The 21655-nt window shown below is 36.6% G+C and overlaps 1 protein-coding gene across 1 annotated transcript in view; it reads right to left on the bottom strand.

The window, feature by feature from the left end:
* The window catches only part of LOC124988759 (24-hydroxycholesterol 7-alpha-hydroxylase), a 123862-nt gene that overhangs the window by 78219 nt on the left and 23988 nt on the right, over positions 1-21655 (bottom strand). Inside the window, exon 8 of the mRNA XM_047558504.1 lies at positions 4772-4862. Within this exon, the coding sequence (XP_047414460.1) occupies positions 4772-4862 (91 nt within the window). The remainder of the gene's footprint in view (positions 1-4771; positions 4863-21655) is intronic.

Raw genomic sequence — 21655 nt, 5'->3', positions numbered from 1 at the left:
ATAGTAGAATGAATCAGCAAACTTTCCTTTGCTACGAATACATGACCAGTGTAACTCCACATCATGTACAACCACAAGAATGGGAAGTTATACTTGATGTAAGTAGGATATGTCAAAATACATTCCACTATTATGTATAACTAAAAAGAATAAATTTAAAAATAAAAAAGAACTTTTTTCTTATTTTCCTCCCTTTTTTATTTTTATTTTAATTTACTTTATCTTCTTTAATTCTTTTCCATTCTGTGTGATTGTGTGTGTGTGTGTGTGTGTGTGTGCGTGCATGCACGCGCACACAGGTGCGCATATTATTGCTGTGCTGATAGGTTTAAAAATACTTATATATATATTTTTTCCTATTGTTTTTAATTTTAATTGCCCTCTTCTTTAGTTGGTTGTTATCTGGCCTTGCTTTGACTTTAGTGGGATAAAATTTTATGTGAGTTTGATTTGGTTTGATTTTTGTTTGTTTGCTTGTACCTTTGCTTTTGTTCTTTTTATTATGACTTCTTCCCTTTCTTCCCTTTCTAGTAGCCAAATTTCCTTATTCCCTCTTCCCCTCTCTATTTACTTTGTTACTTTTAGTTATTTTTTATTCCTCCTACTTTATAGCCATTACCAGCTACCTCTCTCCTGATTCTTCTCTATTCATTTTTAAAATATTGCAAACTTTCTCTTGCCTTCCCACCATATTTTCTCTTCACTTAAGAAACTGTAATTCCAATATCTGATAGAACTATTTAGTCTTATAATTCCTACCCCATTCATGTTGTTGTAGTTATTAATATCGTGGACAACCTAAATGACATCTTCTCTTCAGTGTCTGACCTAGTTCATGGCAATTTGTTGCTGGTACTGAGGTTAAATGCTGACCCCACCATTCCTCTTCAGGTGATAATTAGTGTTATAGATGCCATAGTAGGAAATGGACATTTATTTTAAGGTTGTACATTGTAGGCTACCACATTGCTATTTCTAGATCCCCCTTTCTCTAAGAGAAGTGATTAGGACACTACAAGTTCATGAGTTCACAGGGTAGATATTCTGCTGCTGAGCTACACTCACAGCTCAGCCAAGTAACAGCAAACCTCACTCCACATGCAAACCAGCCCCACTCAAGCTCCAACAATACTTCGACACATAGATTAGGGGAGACAAAATCCCCAAGCCAATGAACAGGCCACAAGTAGAAACAGCTAGAGGGGCACCTCAGGTCCTACTCCTGGACATCTATTCATACAGCAAATAAAAGAGAGAAGTCCCTAGAAAAAATAATAATAAGTACACACCAAAGGAAATGTCCATAAAAAAGGAAGGAAAATCCATCTCAACAGATGTGCAAGTATAAGAATTCTGAAAACATGAAGAAACAGACAAACAGGATTTCCCCCTCTAGTTATAATTCTAAGTAAATTAACCCACAGATATAGAACAGGGTGAAATTCCAGAGAGAGACTCTAAAAAAATGATTATTAAAATGTTCAATGATTCTGAAAGCAGTATGGGGATTTCTCAGAAAACGTGGAATGGAACCACCATTTGACCCAGTTATCCACTCCTCAGTTTATGCCGAAAGGACTTAAAATTAGCATACTACAGTGATGCAACCACATCAGTGTTTACAGCAGCTGAATTCACAATAGTTAGATTGTGGAACCAACCTAGATGCCCTTCAACAAATGAATGGATAAAGAAACTGTGATATATATCCACACACACACACACACACACACACACACACACAATGGAATATTTTATATATATACATATATACATATACATATATATATACAAACACACATGATGGAATATTACTCAACTTTAAAGATGAATGAAATTATAGCTTTTGCTGGTAAATGGATGGAGTTAGAGAATATTATACTAAGTGAAATAAGCCAAACCCCAAAATTCAAAGGCCAAATGTTTTCTCTGATATGCAGAAGCTAATTCACACTAAGGTGCAGGGAATAGGGAAGAATAGAGTTACTTTACCTTAGGTAGAGGGGAATGAAGGGAGAGGAAGAGGCAGGCATGGGGGTAGGAAGGCTAGTAGAGTAAAACAGACTATTACCTTGTGTACATATATGACTGCATGACCAATGTGATCCTACAATATGTACAATCAGAAAAATGAGAAATTACACTCCATTTATGTTTGATTTATCAAAATGTATAAATGCATTCTACTGTCATGTACAACTAATTAGAACAAATAAAAAAATTAATTAAAAAAACAGGAGGACCAGTGAAATAGAAGACACAGAGATAAATCCACAGTCACAGTCATCTGATACTTGACAAAGGTACTAAAAACATATGTTGGAGAAAAATAGCCTTTTTAACAGATGGTGCTTGGAAAACTTGCTATCCATAGGTAGAAGAATGAAACTAGATAGGCTCAAGTTTCCAAAGACTTAGGAATTTGACCAGAAACACTGCAACTTATAGAAGAAAACATAGGTCAATGCTCTAACATATTGGCACAGGTATTGACTTCCTTAAAAAGACCCCTAAGCTCAAGTTCAAGAAATAAAACCAAGAATCAATAATGGCATCAAGTTACAAAGCTTCTGCACAGCAAAGGAAATGATTACAAGAGTGAAGACAGAGCCTACAGAATGGGAGAGAGAAATCTTTGCCAGCTATTCCTCCAACTGGAGATTTATATCCAGAATATATAAAGAACTCAAAAAACTTAATGCCACAAAAATAAATAATCCAATCAATAAAGGGACAAAAGAACGAAACAGATATTTCTCAAAAGAAGAAATACCAATAACCAACAATTACATGAAAACATTTTCAACATCCCTGGCGATCAGGAAAATGAAAAGCAAAACTACACCAAGATTTCATCTCACTCTAGTCTGAATGGCAATTATCAAGAATACAGATTTTAACAAATACTGGCAAGGATGTGAGGGAAAAAGTACACTCATACATTGTTAGTGGGTCCTCAAATTAGTACAACCACTCTGGAAAGCAGTATGGAAATTCCTTAGAAAACTAGGAATAGAACCACCATATGACTCAGCTATCCCACTCGTTGGTATTTACCCAAAAGAACTAAAATCAGCATATTATAGTGATACAGCCACATCAATGTTCATAGCAGCACAATTCAATATATCCATGTTATGGAACCAGCTTAGGTCGCTCAATAGGTGAATGGATTAAGAAAATGTTACTTATGTACACAACAGAGTTTTACTGTCATAAAAATTAATGAAATTCTGACTTTTTCCATTAAATGAATGGAACTGGAAAACATCCTGCTAAGTGAAATCAGCAAGACTCACAGAATCAAGGACCAAATGGGTCCTCTCTTGTAGAAGCTAGAACGAGTTAAGGGCATAAAATATGGGTGGGGCAGATCTCATGATAATAGAGGGACAATCAGTATGGTGGAGGAAGAAGATTGAGGAGGAGGGAAGAGGGATGGGAAAGGGGAGAAAATGCAGAATGAATTTGACAAAATTAAGTTATGTATATATATAAATACACCACAGTGAATTTCACCTTTGGGTATATTTATAAAGCACCAATTAAAAAAAACAATAAATAGAACAAAGATCAGTAGACTAGAGGAGAAGGAATTGCAGAAGGAAAGAGGAAGCACTAGGGACTGAATTGGAGCAAATTAAATTCCATGTATGTATGATTATGTTCAAATGAATATTATTTTTTAATAATACTTTTTTTTGTACTGCGGGCTGAATCCAGGGGTACTTTATCACTGAGCCATATCCCCAGTCCTTTTTTATTTTTATTGTGAAACAGGGCTCACTAAATTGCTAAGACTGGCCTTGAACTCGTGATCCTTCTGCCTGAGCCTCCTAAGTCACTCAGATTACGGACATGTACCACCATATCCAGCCTGAACTCTACTGTTATGTGTAACTATAAGGCACTAAGAAAGCATTTTAAAAAGAAAAATAATAATAATAGAAGGGAGATAATAGAGTAGAGCAAGTATATCAGAGGGAGGGAGGAAGAAAAGGGGGAGGTAAAGGGGAATAAGACTGATCAAATTTTGTGATGTGTATGTACACATATGGCATAAAGAATACCACTAGAATGTATGATTATAATGCACCAATAAAAATGTTTTAAAAAGAGAATTATGAAAATCATAATCTCTCTAGGACTCTTTTCACCATTTGGAAAAAACGGGAGTTGGCTAAGATACTCTCTAAAATACTTGATTGTAACTAAATTATAGGATTCTACCTGATCAATTTATATCCTGAAACACATCACAAAATATGTTGAACTTTGAATTATGTTGATTTTCTATAAAATTATAGGTATTTACTTTGCCAATTGTGCTAGTCAGTTTTCTGTCGCTATGATGAAATAGCCAAGATAATTAAGTTATAAAGAGAAAATGTTTATTTTGACTCAGTCTTGGAGGTTCAGTCCAAGATTGGGTGAAACCATTACTTTGAGCCTCACGTGGGCATGCAGGATGGCAATGGTGGGGAATGTATGGCACAGCAAATTGTTCATTCACACTTAGGATGCAGAAAAAGAAAAAAGGAAGAGACCAGGATCCCACAATCTCCTTCCTGGCCACACATCAAGTGACATACCTCCCACTAGGCTCCACATCCTAACAGTTCTATCACCTCCCAATAGTGCCACCCTGGGGACCAAGTTCTTAAAACATGGGCATTCAGGGGATAATTAAGATCCAAACTATAGACCAGTAATCCGTGTATTAGATTATTAAATGTGTTCTCAAGTATGAAAATGAGCTGGAGTTTAGTACTTGCTGTGCCAAACACAGTAGATATGCCTTCCATAATGGTCCTGTGGATATTGGGATGAGAAAGGACAAATGCAAGTGTCCAAAATGCAACCTGAAAAAGAAAAACAAATGTCAAAATTACAGACTTCTTTAAGGTAAACAAAAACATAATTACTGTTAGTGACAAACAAAAAAAATAGTATAATGTCTAAACTAACCTTAAAAGCATGTTAGAGAAGAGAATCTTTGAAAATGACAAGATTTTATGAACAGGAGAGATGTCATATAACTTTTAGATGTCAAACTTATAGATTTATTCTGTCACTAGGGCTTAACTGTTGTTTATATAGATTGAAATAACTTCACTAAAAATAGAAAAAGTAAAATGCCTTTTTACTAATAAGCAACAAAATATTATAAAGGCATGTATTAAATATTCAGAAACAAGAAATCATGACATTTAAGAATGTTAATAGAAAACAAAAACGTTTTTCAAGATTTAATGTCCCTAAAATACAAACGGATTAGCAAATTTTACTTTTTTCAGGCAAAACAGTAATTTTAAACAAGCCCAGGAATCCAAATGCACAAGCTCATAAACTAAATTATGATGGTGCTCTACATGAAGCATCAAATCATTTCACACCTGAATACAGTGGAATACAGCATATTTGCAAATGATCGATTGACTGATGGAAATCATTTCGTGTCCTTACCAAATATGATATCATAAGACAAAATCACATTCTATGCATCTTAAAATTTAACTTCTTACTCTGATAGATGTTTTTGTTTCCATTCTTAGGTTATACAATAATGGAAACTTGTCCAAAATCATTAAAAGAAGCATGGGTTTCCCTTTCAGTTTCTATATTTCTATAAATATTCATTGTAAAAGAAAGGAAAATTAGTCCTGAAAGGACTCAGGCACAATGGTGTGTACCATCAACCTTCTTGTCTTTTTCGGAAGTAATTATGCACCTTGAAATCATCCCAATACTCCCCGGTGTGGTCAAAAGAGGAAGAGCAATCATCTGACAGGAAATGCTCAAAGGAATCAAGTGCAATACTGCTGAGGTTTCCCCCTGGGTGACATTAAATTGATAGTGCAGTGATTAAACGTGTGTCCATAGTACTGTTTACATGAACAAGATAAACAGGAGAACCTATGCCCCTGCAAGCTTTCTGGGGTGCAGTTCAGATTAGGAAAGCTTTACCCAGTTCATTCTCACAGATGGAAAAAGAGATGCTCAGAGTTCTCTTTTCCTGTCTCTACACTCAGGCCTTTTCTCCCATTACCTGTAGATGGAAGTACTGAATCCCTGAATTTAATTAATAACCACTCAGAGAGGATCAGCAAGATAGCTGAATAAGAGGCACCCTGCATTCCTCTACCCCCCACAAAGAAGAACCAGCGAAACAGGTGTGTAGCTGTGTAGGTGAGTGACCACAGGAGATTAGGAGAGTCCTGGAATCCAACAGTAGAAAAACAGAAACCTTATAAAATCCAGACATTTGAGACAATGGCATAGTAAGAGAAGCAAATTATATCCCAGCACCTGTTGATCCCACTCCACAGCCAAGGGAGGGGGAGTCTCCCCTCCACAGGGTAAATATAAAAGAGGGTTCCTACCAAACTCTATCAGTGCAGATACTGGTAAACCTAGCTACTAGAGAGTTTTACAACCCTATGGGTTTTATAGCCTGAATAGATAAGAATCCTGAAATCTGCATGGTACTGAGGCTTTGGGAAAGGAATTCACTTTATCTCCTAGTGAACACTTAAGAGTGCTACAGCCAGGAGCCATCTAGAGAAGGGATCTAGTGTCTGACTCTGGACAACTCCAGGGTCAGAAGCCTCTCTATATTTCCATCTCTGGTGTGCCACAGCCATTCCACGGCACTGGCTCCACAGGTAGATGCCTCACAAAACAAACTAGGCTTAGCAGAATGACTCCGAACAAACCTGCCTAGAGCACCACACTGGTGTTCAACACTGATAGTAAAGTGGAAACTGCCCTCAAGAACCTGAGGGTTAGGGAACCAGCCTTCTTCTGAGACTGCAGGTGTGGCTAGTCACATGTGGTTTCATACATGACTGGGACTGAAGGCAACATGGTTCCCACTACCCTCTCCTAGCACTGTGCATAGGCACCTGTCCCTAACAAGGCAAAGAACCTCTGGTTCCACTGCTCTCCTACCCACAGAGGTATGCTGGGGCAGTCTGCAGCAACACCACTGAGGCTCCAGCTCCTGCCCCATCCTCAAGGCACACAACATAGAAGATCTGGAGAAAAAGTTTGCCTAGCATTAGCTGCATTCAGCTCTAAGGCCTGTGAGCATCTCAGCTGAAAAGAATTTTGTATAGCTCCAGCCTTGACCTATTCTTGCTTGATCCCTGGTGGATGAAAGAATTGGCAGGGGGAGAAAAGGCCCCATGCCCAGGCATGCACAGCTGGGGGAATATGAGGTTACACTCTTGAGCAGGCATGCCCACAGTAGCCTCGGAAAAGAACAATGCAACTTATGTTGTCACGACACTTATTTCGGTTCCCTAAACTGGTTGTTCTCTTGTTCGATCACTCATTGCTGGCAAGAGTGGGTGTGAATGTCACAGGGGGTAGCCTCTGTATTCCTGTCCCTGCCTCTCCCTGTACAGCATTTGAATCTGCATCAGTGTCTTACCAGAGGAAAAGTGTTTCAGGCCCTCACCACTACTGAAGTAGTCAATACCAGAGACCCTTTCAATCAACTCAGTCAATTTCAACAGGGCCTGTGGAAACCCCCAGCAACTGATAGGGCCACAAATCCCACTACAGGAATAACCAGAGTAAACTCTGCCCACTCTGCTGCCAACACCACACCTGCTTAAATTGCTAGAGTGTCTCCATGCTTGTATGAGTGGTAGAGACAGTAGGTCTCTCCAACTCCTGTATTAACCAAACAAAGATAAGGAAGCTCCAGGAGATTATACTATAGTGGCCCGCTACAACTAAACTCAACATTGCATAATAAACCATTATCTCAAGAAGCATCTGCAAAAGAAAACCACTTATTATGAAAACCAATCCATAAAAGTTGCAGAGCTATCAATTCCACCAGATGCATAAATCTCAATTTGGGAACACAGAAAATATGCAAAACTAAAGTGTATAATTCCTCCTAAAGATCATAACTGTCTAGAAACAGATTCCAAAGATATCGAAGTAGATGAAATGCCTGATAAAGAATTCAAAAGAATGATTTTTAAAAGTTCATTGAGAACCAAGAGACTACAGATAGTTATATGGAATTAGGTAGACATTTCAAGATACAAACAATAAATTCAACAGAGATAGATATTTTGAAAAAGAAATGATCAAATCTTGGAAATGAAGAGCTCAATAAAAGTCAGATAAAAAAACTCAGGTAAGGGGTTGGTGGTATAGTTCAGTAGGACAGTGTTTGCCTAGGGCATAAGACACTGGATTAAAATCCTAGAACTAGGAAATAATAGTAATAATAATAATTAAAAGCATAAATTAAAAATTAATTGAAAGCCTCAACTATGACCAGATCAAGTATAATTTAAGATAGGTCTTTTGCAATATCACATGCAGACAGAAATAAGGAAAAATATATAAACGAATGAAGAAAGCTTTCTAGATATTTGGGACACTAAAAAAGATCAACACCCACATCATGGGCATAATCGAAGAGGGAAAAATAACGGTTAATGGCATAGAAAGTCTATTTAATGAAACAACAGAGTATTTCCCTAATTTGGGGAAAGAATTGGACATCCAGATACTGGAGGGCTTATGGAACCCCAAATAGACATGACCAGAAAAAAAATTCTCACCATAATGTACTATACTCAAACTGTCAAATGTGCAGAACAAAGAATTTTAAAATACTCAAGAGAAAAGCACCAAGTCACATTTAAGAGCAATGCCACAAGTTTAACAACAGATTTCCTGGAAGAAGTTCTACAGACCAGGAAGGAATGGAATGATTAATTTAAGTTCCATGAAAACAAACAAACAAACAAAAGAAAACCCTACAAATTGAGACTACTATACCAGCTAATGCTATCCATTAGAATGGAAGAAGAAATAAAGACCTTCCAAGATAAGCAAAGCTAAAGGAATTCATAACTACCAAATCATGAATCTTCTAGAAAAAAGATACTTAAGGGAGTTCTATACCTGAAAGTAGAAGAAAAATAGCTACAATCATGATAGCATGTAAAAGTATAAATCCCACTAGAAGAATAGATACATAAATGAGAAATAGAAGAGAATAAAATGTTATCATTATATATGAGGTGTCCTCCCAAAGTTCCTATGTTAATACAGGAATATGCATTATGAGAGCTATAACCTCATCATTTTGTTCTAATATGAATGGAATAACTGAGTGATAACTGTACGCAGGTGGGGCATGCTAGATAGAGGAGGTGGATCCCTGGGAGCAGGCCCCGGAAGGAGTCACCTTCTGTGTGGTCCCCTTTCTCCCACCTCTCTCTGCCTCCTGGTTGCCATGGTTGGAGCAGGACTCCTCTACCATCTCCTTCTGCCATGATATTCTTCCTTGGGTTCAAGCAATGGAGATTGCCCACCATGGACTAAAACTCTCACATCATGAGCCAAAATTAACTTTTTTATCCTCGAAGTTGTCCTTTTCAGGTGTTTTGTTCCCAGAAACAAAACGTTGATTAACAAAGTTATCAATGTAGTAAACCATCAAATCACAAAGATTCATGAGAGGAAAAAATAAAGACTATTCAATAAAACTAGAAGAAAATCAACAAAATGACAGTCATAGTAATAACTCTGAACTTAAAATAAGTAGACTGAATAAATGGAATGAAAAAATAAGACCTGGGCTGGGGATGCAGTTCATTGGTACATTGAGAGCTTTGCATGTTCAATCTCCAGCATTATAAAGATAAATAAATAAATTAAAATGAAAAATAAAAAACAAGCCCCAATAGTATGCTACCCACAAGAAAGTAATTTTATCAATAAAGATGCACACAGACTGAAAGTGAAAGGATGTCAAATGATATCCCAAGCAAATGGAAACATCAAGTGAGCAGGAGTAGCTATACTTTTATTTGACAGAATAGACTTTAAGAGAAAAACAGTAAAAAGAGAAAAAGTCCTGTGAAAAAAACCCAACACAATACAAACAAACAAAACAAAAATCCTACAAACTAAGACTACTATACCAGATAAGGCTATCCATCAGGATGGAAGAAGAAATAAAGACCTGTGTAATGTTCAAGGAAATATAACGATTATAATCCTATATGCATATAATGTTGGAGCACTCAATTTAAAAAAGCAAACACTACTTGACCGGAAGAGATAGGCTCTAATACAATAAACATGAGGGATTTTTATATCCCACTCTCACCAATGTATAGACCATACAGACAAAAAGTTAACAAAGGAATGAGACTTAAAGTATACTACAGATCAAATGGGCTTAATGGAAATTTACAGAACATTCCATTTAACATTAACAGACTATATATTCTTTTCATCAGCACATGGAGCATTTTCTAGAATAGATTATACATTAGGCTACAAGATAAGTCTTAAGAAATTTTCAAAAAATGAAATCATATCCCATATATTTTCTGATGACAATGGAATAAAACTAGAGGTCATTAGAAAGAGAAACTTTAGAAATTATTCAAATACATAAACAAGACACCTTTGAACAGTGGGTCACTGAGGAAGTCAGAAGGAAAATTTAAAAATTTCTTGCAACAAAAGAAAATGAAAATACCATACCATAACATGTGGGACACAATGAAAGCAGTACTAATAGAGAAATTTATATCATTGAGTGCCTAATCCAAAGAACAGAAAGATACCAAATAAACAACCTAATGATGCATCACAAGTTCTTAAAAAAGTAAGAATATACTAAACTGAAACTTAGTATAAGCAAAGAAATAATAAAGATTATAGCAAAAATAAATCAAAACTATGAATCTAAAACTATGGTACAAAGGATCAATGAAATACAGAGTTGTTTCATTGAAAAGATAACAAAATGTAATCCCTTTTAGCAAGACTAACGATGAGAGAGAGGGAAGACCCAAACAAATAAAACTTGAGATGAAAAAGGAGACATTACAGCCAGGTGTGGCAGCACACATCTGTAATCCCAACTACGTGGGACGCTGAGGCAGGAGAATTAAAAGTTTGAGGCCAATCTTGGCAATTTAATGAGACCCTGTCTCAAAATAAACAGGATTGGATATGGAGCACAGTGGTAAAGCACCCCTGGGTTCGATCCTCAATATGGCAAAAAGGAAAAAGGAAAAGGAGACATTAAATATGTCTCCATACATAGAACTCAAATTAGTTTAAAAAACTACATGCTAATAAATTGGAATGGAAACTAGAAGAAATGTACAAATTTCTGGACAATTATAAACTACCAAAATTAAACCAAGGGGATATAAAATCCTGAATAGACCAATAATAAGTAATGAGATGGAATCAATTGTGGTGACTTGGATCATGGTCTCTGACTGCCTTACCACAGGAGACTGCACTTGCACTGGGAACTTTCTGTGCAAAGAGGCAGGTCAAAGATTGCCCAGTTGCTATGATGACGCCCTGCTTAAGGAGGTTCTGTGCAAGGTACAGGACTATCAGTTTTGATCCTGATTTCAGACACCAGTTGCTAGGGACAGAGAATTTTGAGTGCATCTAGATAATTATAATTGCTTGCCAGTACTCTGACCTTCAGCCTGCCTGCTGTGAAGAAACTTTCTCACAGAAAACCCTTTTGAAGATAAAACCTATATAATAAATGTGCTGAGCTAGCTCTGGGTCATTGTTCCTACATCAGAGGATGGTGTCCCACCTCATCCCAGCTTTTTCTCTATGTGTTTGTTTGTCTTTCTTATCCCCCATTACCCCTTGTTGGTTCCTAAATTAATGGCCATAACAGGTCACAGCAACCATTAATAAAAAGAAAAGACTTCCAACAAAGAATAGCCCAGGATGAGATGGCTTCACTGCTGAATTTTACCAAACACTAAAAAACTAGCACTGATGAGTCTGAAATCATTCTACAGAATTGAGAGGGAGGGAACCCTTCCAAATTCGTTCTATGAGACCAACATTGTACTGCTGGCAAAAATCTAACAAGGACATTAAAAACACACACATACCAAAAAAACAAAAAAAAAAAAACAAAAAATAAATAAATAAATAAAACTATAGACCAACATCCCTGTTGAACATAGATGCAAAAATCTCAACGAAATGCTAACAAATCAAATTCAACAGCAAATCACAAAGATTATACACTATAACCAATTTGGTTTCATCCCAAGGGATGAAAAAATGGTTCAACAACAACAACAAAAAATCAATAAGTGTCACATAAATAGAAAGAAGCATAAAAAAAATCACATGACCATTACATTAGATGCATAAAGAGTGTTTGATAAAATTTGACATCCCTTTGTGATAAAAGTTCTGAACAAATTAGGTCTAGAAGAATCACAACTCAACATAATAAAGCCTCTGTATGACAAACGCACAGCCAACATCATACTGAATGGGGAAAAGCTGAAAGCATTTGCTTTAAGATCAGGAACAAGACAAGACCACCCTATAGCCACTCTTATTCAAGATAGTATAGAAATTTAAACCAAAGTAATCAACTAAAAGAAAGGGGAAAAAAAGGCATACAAATAGAAAGGGGGAAGGTTGAATTGCCACTTTTTGTAGATGATATGATTCTACACATCGGAAAACCTAAAAAACCTCACCCAAAGACTATTACAATTGATAAATGAATGCAGTAAAGTAGCAGGATACAAAATCAAGTACAAAAATCAGTGGCTTTTCTGCATACCAATAATGACACCAATAATGAATTTACCGAGGAAAAAAATCATGATAGCAGTATCGTTTGCAATAACTACATAAATAACAAACCAAGGAAGTGAAGAACTTTAAACAATGAAAGCTATAAAACACTAATAAGAGAAATTGAATATACAAAAAATAAATAATTTAAAAAACAAATGAAAGTAAAGATCTCCCATGTTCACAAATTAAAATAATTAATGTTGTTAAAAAGTCCATACTATCCAAAGTGATCTATAGATTCAATGCAATCCTCATCCAAAATACTAAAAACATTCTTCACAGAACTAGAAAAACAACTCTAAAATTCTTATGGAAGCACAAAAGACCCCAAATAGCCAAAGCAATCTTGAACAGAAGGAACAAAATAGCAGTATCATAATACCTGATTTGAAGACATATTGCAGAGTCATCATACCCAAAATAGCATGGAATGGACATAAAAACAGACATAGATCAATGGAACAGAACAAAGAATACAGACATAAATCCACACATCTAAGGCCAAGTTATTCTCAACAAAGGTGCTAAAAACATACATTGGTCAAAGGACAGACTCTTTAACAAATGGTCCTGGGGAAACTGGATATTCACAAGCAGAAGTTTGAAACTTGATCCCTTTCTCTCACCCTGTACAAAAAAAATCAACTTAAAATGGATCAAGGACTGACATAAGACATGAAACTTCGAAACTACAAGAAAATTTCAGGGATGCTCTTCAAAACATTGGTACAGGCAATGACTTTCTGGACAGGTCTCCAAAAACATTGGAAACAAAAATGAAAAATAACAACTGGGATTAGAACAAACTAAAATGCTTCTGTGGAGGTTAGAACATAATCAAGAGAGTAAAGAGACAATCTACAGAATGGGAGTTAATTTATAGAATATTTAAGGAAAACAAAAATCTTAACAATGAACAAGTAATCCAATTTAAAACTGGGCAAATGATCTGAATAGACAATTCTCAAAAGAAGATATACAAATGGCCAATAAATATATGGAAAAAAGCTCAATAACATTAGCCATAGGTAAATGCAAATCAAAACTACGAGAAGATACCATCTCACCTAAGTTAGAACAGTTAATACCAAAAACAAGCAAACCAAACCCAAAAAACAATAAAAGCTAATGAGAATGTTGGAAAAATGAACTTTCAAACACTTTGTAAGAATGTAAATTAGGAGAGCATCAAGAATTTCTGAGAAGATGGCGGACTAGAGGGAGGCTGCGTTCCTTGTCACTTTGTAACTGGGGTTTCAAGCAGAGGATATCTGTTTCTTGGTGAGGCAGTTTTTGCTGCTTATCAATCCCCCGCTGTTTACCCCATTTGTCTACTGTGATCACCTGCAGTCTGCCACCATATCAACGCCTTTTTGAGTGCAGATTGCTCACTGTCAGGCGCCTATCATCCGCCATTTACCTGCCTCTTGCCTGCCTCTTGCCTGTCCATCGCCTGCTTTACATCTATCCATCACCCACCACCCGAGGTTCACCTCCCAATCATCTGACAATGGCCAGCAAATTGATCACCGACTGCCAGTGGAGCACTAGCTGCCTTCTATTGCCTGGAAGTTCACTGTTGCAGTACCTGCAGGTTTGGTTACATATGGCTGCCGCCCTTTTGAGACAACAGCCAGGGCCTTTAAGACCCCTGGCGGGACTGACTGAGCCCCGTCTCCAGGATCCCTCAGCCTGACCGATCACTCCCTGCCTCTGGGGCCCTCACATCGACTGACTACTCCCCCGCCAGGACCCCAGACTAACTGACTGTGCCCTATCACCGGGACCCCAGACCGACTGATTGCACCCTGCCTCCAGGATACTGCAACAACACCAAAAACAACCGAACTCCAGGACCCCTGCCTGACCAACCACACCCTGCCTCCAGGACCTCCAGTCGACCATGTCCACACCCCGAGCTGCATCTCCCTATTTGCCAACACATTTGGAAGCCAGAGTGGCCATCTCGGATAATCCTGGAAGCAGTAGCTCCCATCTTTAGGTGGGGCAAATCGCATCCTGAGATGCCTGTTGGAGACTTGAAGCTCATTGTCAGGTACCTCTCATGCATCAGGCTACTGAAGACTGCGAGGTTTGAATACTATATGACTGTTATACTGTAGATTTTCTTTTTTCTCCTTATTGAACAATTTTCAGTTTTTATTTCTTTACTTTTCTTGCTATCTGTTCCTGTTGTTTACCTGTTCCCTCAGAGTCTCTTTCTCCCTTTTTGCATGCTAACAACCAATTTCTTTGGATTATACTCTCACACTTTCTATTATCTAGAACTTCTGTACATTCTTTTCTTATCCCATTAACAGCTACATCCTATATCCCTCTGCATCCTCTTTGTCCTCCATTAGAAACTGCAGACCTTATTGCAAATCTGTTTGTTATACTGAAGATAATAATTGAACTCATTCTGTTTATTATAACAATATTGTTAATGTCCTCATAGGAACTATTTGGTCTAAGATTGCATACTGTCTGAATTGGGCACTGCTAATATTGGTCTTCCCCTCAAAGAAAAGGTTTAGGAAACCTATAGGGCCACTGTAGGCCTATAGGGGGGAATCTGCAATACCCCAGATCTGTACTGCTAGAGGGGAAAATACATGAACAACATGAAAAAACAAGGGAAGAAAATGACGCAAACACATCTAGATTCTATACTAATAAAATCCAATGACAGTATGGTAGAAGAAATGTCAGAACAGGACTTCAGATTATACATGATTAAGATGATTCACAAAGCAAAGGATGAAATAAGAGAGCAAATGCAGGCAATGAATGATAATACCAATAAGCAGTTGAAAGAGCAACTGCAAGAAGCAAAAGATCATTTCAGCAAAGAGATAGAGATTCTCAAAAAACAAACAAACAAACAAACAGAAATCCTTGAAATGAAGGAAAAAATAAACCAAATTAAAAACTCAATGGAAAGCTCACCGAAAGACTAGACCACTTGGAAGACAGAACCTCAGACAATGAAGACAAAATATTTAATCTTGAAAATAAAGTTGCCCAAACAGAGAAGATGGTAAGAAATCATGAACAGAATCTCCAGGAACTATGGGGCATAATGAAAAGACCAAATTTAAGAATTAATGGGATTGAGGAAGGCACAGAGATACAAACCAAAGGAATGAACAACCTATTCAATGAAATAATATCAGAAAATTTCCCAAACCTGAAAAATGAAATGGAAAATCAAATACAAGAGGCTTACAGAACACCAAATGCACAAAATCACAACAGATCCACACCAAGGCACATTATAATGAAAATGCCTAACATTCAAAATAAAAATAGGATTTTGAAGGCTGCGAGAGAAAAGCATCAGATTACATATAGGGGGAAACCAATACAAGTAGCAGCCAACTTCACAACCCAGACTCTAATAGCTAGAAGGGCCTGGAATGACACATTTCAAGCTCTAAAAGAACACGGTTGCCAACCAAGGATCCTATACCCAGCAAAACTAACCTTCAGATTTGAGATGAAATAAAATGCTTCCATGAGAAACAAAAGTTAAAAGAATTTACAAATAGAAAGCCTGCGCTACAGAATGTTCTCAAAAAAAATATTCCATGAGGAGGAAATGAAAAACAACATGGAGGTCAGCAAAGGGAGGAACTACCTTAAGAGAAAAATCCACTCAAAGGAGAAACCAATCCAAGTTAAAAACCAAAAATAAGTCAAATGATTGGGAATACAAATCATATCTCAATAATAACCCTGAATGTTAATGGCCTAAACTCATCAATCAAAAGACATAGACTGGCAGAATGGATTAAAAAGAAAGACTCAACAATATGCTGCCTGAAAGAGACTCATCTCATAGAAAAAGACATCCACAGACTAAAGATGAAAGAATGGGAAAAAAACCTACCACGCACATGGACTCAGTAAAAAAGCAGGGGTTTCCATCCTTATTTCAGATAAAGTGGACGTCAAGCCAAAGTTAGTCAGAAGGGATAAAGAAGGTCATTTCATATTGCTTAAGGGAACCATAAATCAGGAAGACATAAGAATCATAAATATTTATGCCCCAAATAATGGTGCATCCCTGTACATCAAAAAAATCCTTCTCAATTTCACAAATCAAATAGACCACAACACAATAATGCTGGGTAACTTTAACACACTGCTCTCACCACTGGATAGATCTTCCAAATAAAAACCAAACAAAGAAACCATAGAACTCAATAACACAATCAATAAACTAGACTTAATATATAGAATATTCTATCCATCACCGAGCGAATTCACTTTCTTCTCAGCAGCACATGGAACCTTCTCAAAAATAGACCATATGTCATGCCACAAAGCAGCCCTTTGGAAATGCAAAAAAATAGAGATACTGCCTTGTGTTCTATCAGATCACTGAGAGTAGAAATCAATGACAAAATAAAGAATAGAAATTACTCCAACACCTGGAGACTAAATAATATGCTATTGAATGAAACATGGATAACAGAAAACATCAGGGAGGAGATAAAAATATTCTTAGAGGTCAATGAGAATGACGATACAACATATCAAAATCTCTGGGACTCTATGAAAGCGGTACTAAGAGGAAAATTCATTGCATGGAGCGCATTCCAGAAAAGAATGAAAAGTCAACAACTAAATGACCTAACATTACACCTCAAAGTCCAGAAAAAGAAGAACAGAAGAAGAATAAAAGTAGAAGAAAAAAGAAATGATTAAAATCAGAGCTGAAATCAATGAAATTGAAACAAAAGAAACAATTCAAAAAATTGACAAAACAAAAAGTTGGTTCTTTGAAAAAGTAAACAAAATAGACAAACCCTTAGCCACACTAACAAAGAGGAGAGAGAAAACTCAAACTACTAAAATTCGTGATGAAAAAGGAAATATCACTACAGACACCACTGAGATACATAACATAACGAGAAGCTACTTTGAAAATCTGTATTCCAACAAAATAGAAACTACCGAAGACAATGACAAATTTCTAGACATGTGCTCCTCCCAAACAGAACCAGGAGGACATATACAATTTAAACAGATCAATATCAAGCAATGAAATAGAAGGAACCATTAAAAACCTTCCATCCAAGTAAAGCCCAGGACCAGACGGATTCTCAGCTGAGTTCTACAAGACCTTCAAAGAAGAACTCATTCCAATACTTCTCAAAGTATTCCAGGAAATAGAAAAGGAGGGTACCCTACCAAACTTATTCTATGAAGCTAATGTCACCCTCATACCCAAACCAGGCAAAGACAGATCGAGGAAAGAAAATTTTAGACCAATATCCTTGATGAATATAGATGCAAAGATCCTTAACAAAATACTGGCAAACCATATCCAAAAACATAGTAAGAAAATCGTGCACCACAATCTAGTGGGGTTCATCCCTGGAATGCAAGGATGGTTTAACATCCGTAAATCAATAAATGTAATCTATCATGTCAATAGACTGAAGGATAAGAATCATATGGTTATTTCAATTGATGCAGAAAAAGTGTTCGACAAAATTCAACACCCCTTCATGCTCAAAACACTAGAAAAAATAGGAATAGTAGGAAATACCTGAAAATTGTAAAGGCTATTTATGCTAAGCCCATGGCCAACATCATTCTTAATGGAGAAAAAGTGAAAGCATTCCCTTTAAAAATGGGAACAACAGGGATGTCTGTTTCATCACTTCTATTTAACATCATTCTTGAAATACTAGCCAGACCAATTAGACAGAATAAAGAAATTAAAGGAATACGAATAGGAAAAGAGGAACTTAAGCTGTCACTATTTGCTGATGACATGATTCTATATTTAGAGGATCCAAAAAAACTCCTCCAGAAAACTGCTAGGCCTCATCAATGAATTCAGCAAAATAGCAGGCTTTAAAATCAACATACATAAATCTAAAGCATTTTTATACACAAGTGATGAAACATCTGATAGGAAAATGAGGAAAACAACTCCACTGGCAATAACCTCAAAAACAAAATATTTGGGAATCAATCTCACAAAAGAGGTAAAGGATCTCTACAATGAAAACTACAAAACATTGAAGAAAGAACTTGAGGAAGACCTTAGAAGATGGAAAGATCTCCCATGTTCTTGGATAGGAAGAATTAACATTGTCAAAATGGCCATACTACCAAAAGTGCTATACAGATTCAATGCAATTCCAATTAAAAACCCAATGATGTACCTTGCAAAAATAGAGCAAGCAATCATGAAATTCATCTGGAAGAATAAGAAACCCAGAATAACTAAAGCAATCCTTAGCAGGAAGAATGAAACAGGGGGTATCGCAATACCAGAACTTCAACTCTACTACAAAGCAATAGTAACAAAAACGGCATGGTATTGGTACCAAAACAGACAGGTAGATCAATGGTACAGAATAGAGGACATGTACACAAACCCAAATAAATACAATTTTCTCATACAAAGGTGCCAAAATATGCAATGGAGAAAAGATAGCCTCTTCAACAAATGGTGCTGGGAAAACTGGAAATCCATATGCAACAGAATGAAACTAAACCCCTATCTGTCACCCTGCACAAAACTCAACTCACAATGGATCAAGGACCTTGGAATCAGACCAGAGACCCTGCATCTTATAGAAGTAAAAGTAGGTCCAAATCTTCAACATGTCGGCTTAGGATCAGACTTCCTTAACAGGACTCCCATAGCACAAGAAATAAAAGCAAGAATCAATAACTGGGATAGATTCAAACTAAAAAGCTTTCTCTCAGCAAAGGAAACTATCAGCAATGTGAAGAGAGAACCTACAGAGTGGGAGAATATCTTTGCCACTGATACTTCAGATAAAGCACTAATTTCCAGAATATATAAAGAACTCAAAAAACTCTACACCAAGAATACAAATAACCCAATCAACAAATGGGCTAAGGAAATGAACAGACACTTCACAGAAGAAGATGTACAAGCAATCAACAAACTTGAAAAAATGTTCAACATCTTTAGTAATAAGAGAAATGCAAATCAAAACAAAGATTCCATTTCACCCCAATTAGAATGGCGATTATCAAGAATACAAGCAACAATAGGTGTTGGAGGGGATGTGGGAGAAAAGGTACACTCATACATTGCTGGTGGGGCTGCAAATTAGTGCAGCCACTCTGGAAAGCAGTGTGGAGATTCCTTAGGAAACTTGGAATGGACCCACCATTTGACCCAGCTATCCCACTCCTTGGCCTATACCCAAAGGACTTAAAATCAGCATACTACAGAGATATAGCTCTATAAATGTTGATAGCTGCTCAATTCACAATAGCCACATTGTGGAACCAACCTAGATGTCCTTCAATTGATGAATGGATAAAGAAACTGTGGTTTATATATATATGGAATGGAATATTACTCAGTAATATTCCATTACTCAGTAAGTAATGGAATATTACTCAGCCATAAAAAATAGTAAAATTATGGCATTTGCAGGCAAATGGATGAAATTGGAGAATATCATGCTAAGTGAGATAAGCCAATCTCAAAAAACCAAAGGACGAATGATCTTGTTGATAAGCAGATGATGACACATAATTGGGGGTGGGAGGGGGGCAAGAATGGAGGAAGGAGGGACTGTATAGAGGGATAAGAGGGGTGGGAGGGGTGGGGGGAAGGAAAAAATAATAGAATGATTCAAACACTATTACCCTATGTAAATGTATGATTACACAAATGGTATGCCTCTACTTCATGTACAAACAGAAACAACATGCATCCCATTTGTTTACAATAAAAATAAATTTAAAAAAAAGAATGTAAATTAGCACACCCATTATGGAGGTTCACCAAAATTACTAAAAATAGGTCTACCATATGATCCAGCTATTTCACTCCTGGGGATACAGCCAAAGAAAGTGAAACCGGCATACCAAAGAGACACCTGAATATCCATTTTTAATGTAGAATCACTCACAATAGCTTAGATATGGAATCAGCCTAGCTGTCCATCAACTGATAAATGGATTTTTAAAAATGTGGTACATAAGTGCAATGGACTGAGCCATAAAGAATGAAATTCTGTCATTTTCAGCAAAATAGGCAGAAGTGGAGGACATCATGTTAAGCAAAACAAGTCAGACACAGAAAGACATGTATCATGTTCTCCCTCCTATGTCAAAAAAATTTTAAACTGTTGACCTGAAAGTAGAATAGTTATTACTTCAGCCTGGGAAGAGTGGGTGGATGGGCAGCAAGGATATAAGAAAGAAATGTGCACAGACACAATCAATGCATTATGGAAATTCCACAATAAATTTCATTAATTTATATAATTAATATGTTGATCTTTAACAATTAAATAACAACTCCATGTTCAATTCATTGTAGTTGAAGAGTCAGAGTTCACTTGGAAGGGGAATTCTGGTGATAATACATAGATTTTCGTTACACCAAAGAGTTCAGATTTTATATGCCTGTGGTAGTTCTGTAGGTTTACTAAAACTGGTTAATATTTATTTTTAGGACAAACACAAGGAATCCAGTTAAACTACAGATGGCTATGCAATGGTGTTAAGTTACCATTTTTAAGACCTCTTTTTTCTTAACAGATTTCTCTTTTTCAAAAATCTGTTATTTTCCATTTCAAATAAAAAGTACTTTTAAAAAATAAGACAAGGTATGCAAAATAGAGTAAGGAATTAATAAAAAGTTTATATGTAATGCTCAATCAATAAACAAGGTCAGGTGACCCTAATGTCATCATGCACTCACATTTGGGAAAAAGAGTCAAAAATTGTTGTTGTTCCCAACAGAACCAACTGATATTTTGCCAAAGGGGTCAGTTCAGTTCCATGGTCAGAGCTGAGCAAAAAGAAGAAAGGCCACCTGACCCACTGAGCAGCAGAAGCAGCTGCCACAATGCCTTTCCATTGTTCGGGGGGTTAACAACGACAGCGAGAAGAGACAAGAATGAAAGCTCTGTGCTCTGCTGGGTCAAAAGAAAATGAATTATGTTCTCCAGCATCATTTACTCATCCATCCAAAAATGATTTAACACATATTGACAAA

The sequence above is a fragment of the Sciurus carolinensis genome, chromosome 7, assembly GCF_902686445.1.
Source record: "Sciurus carolinensis chromosome 7, mSciCar1.2, whole genome shotgun sequence".
In the NCBI taxonomy this organism is placed as follows: Eukaryota; Metazoa; Chordata; class Mammalia; order Rodentia; family Sciuridae; genus Sciurus; species Sciurus carolinensis.
The sequence above is the reverse complement of the archived record's forward strand: the minus strand, read 5'-3'. Positions and strand labels throughout refer to the sequence as shown.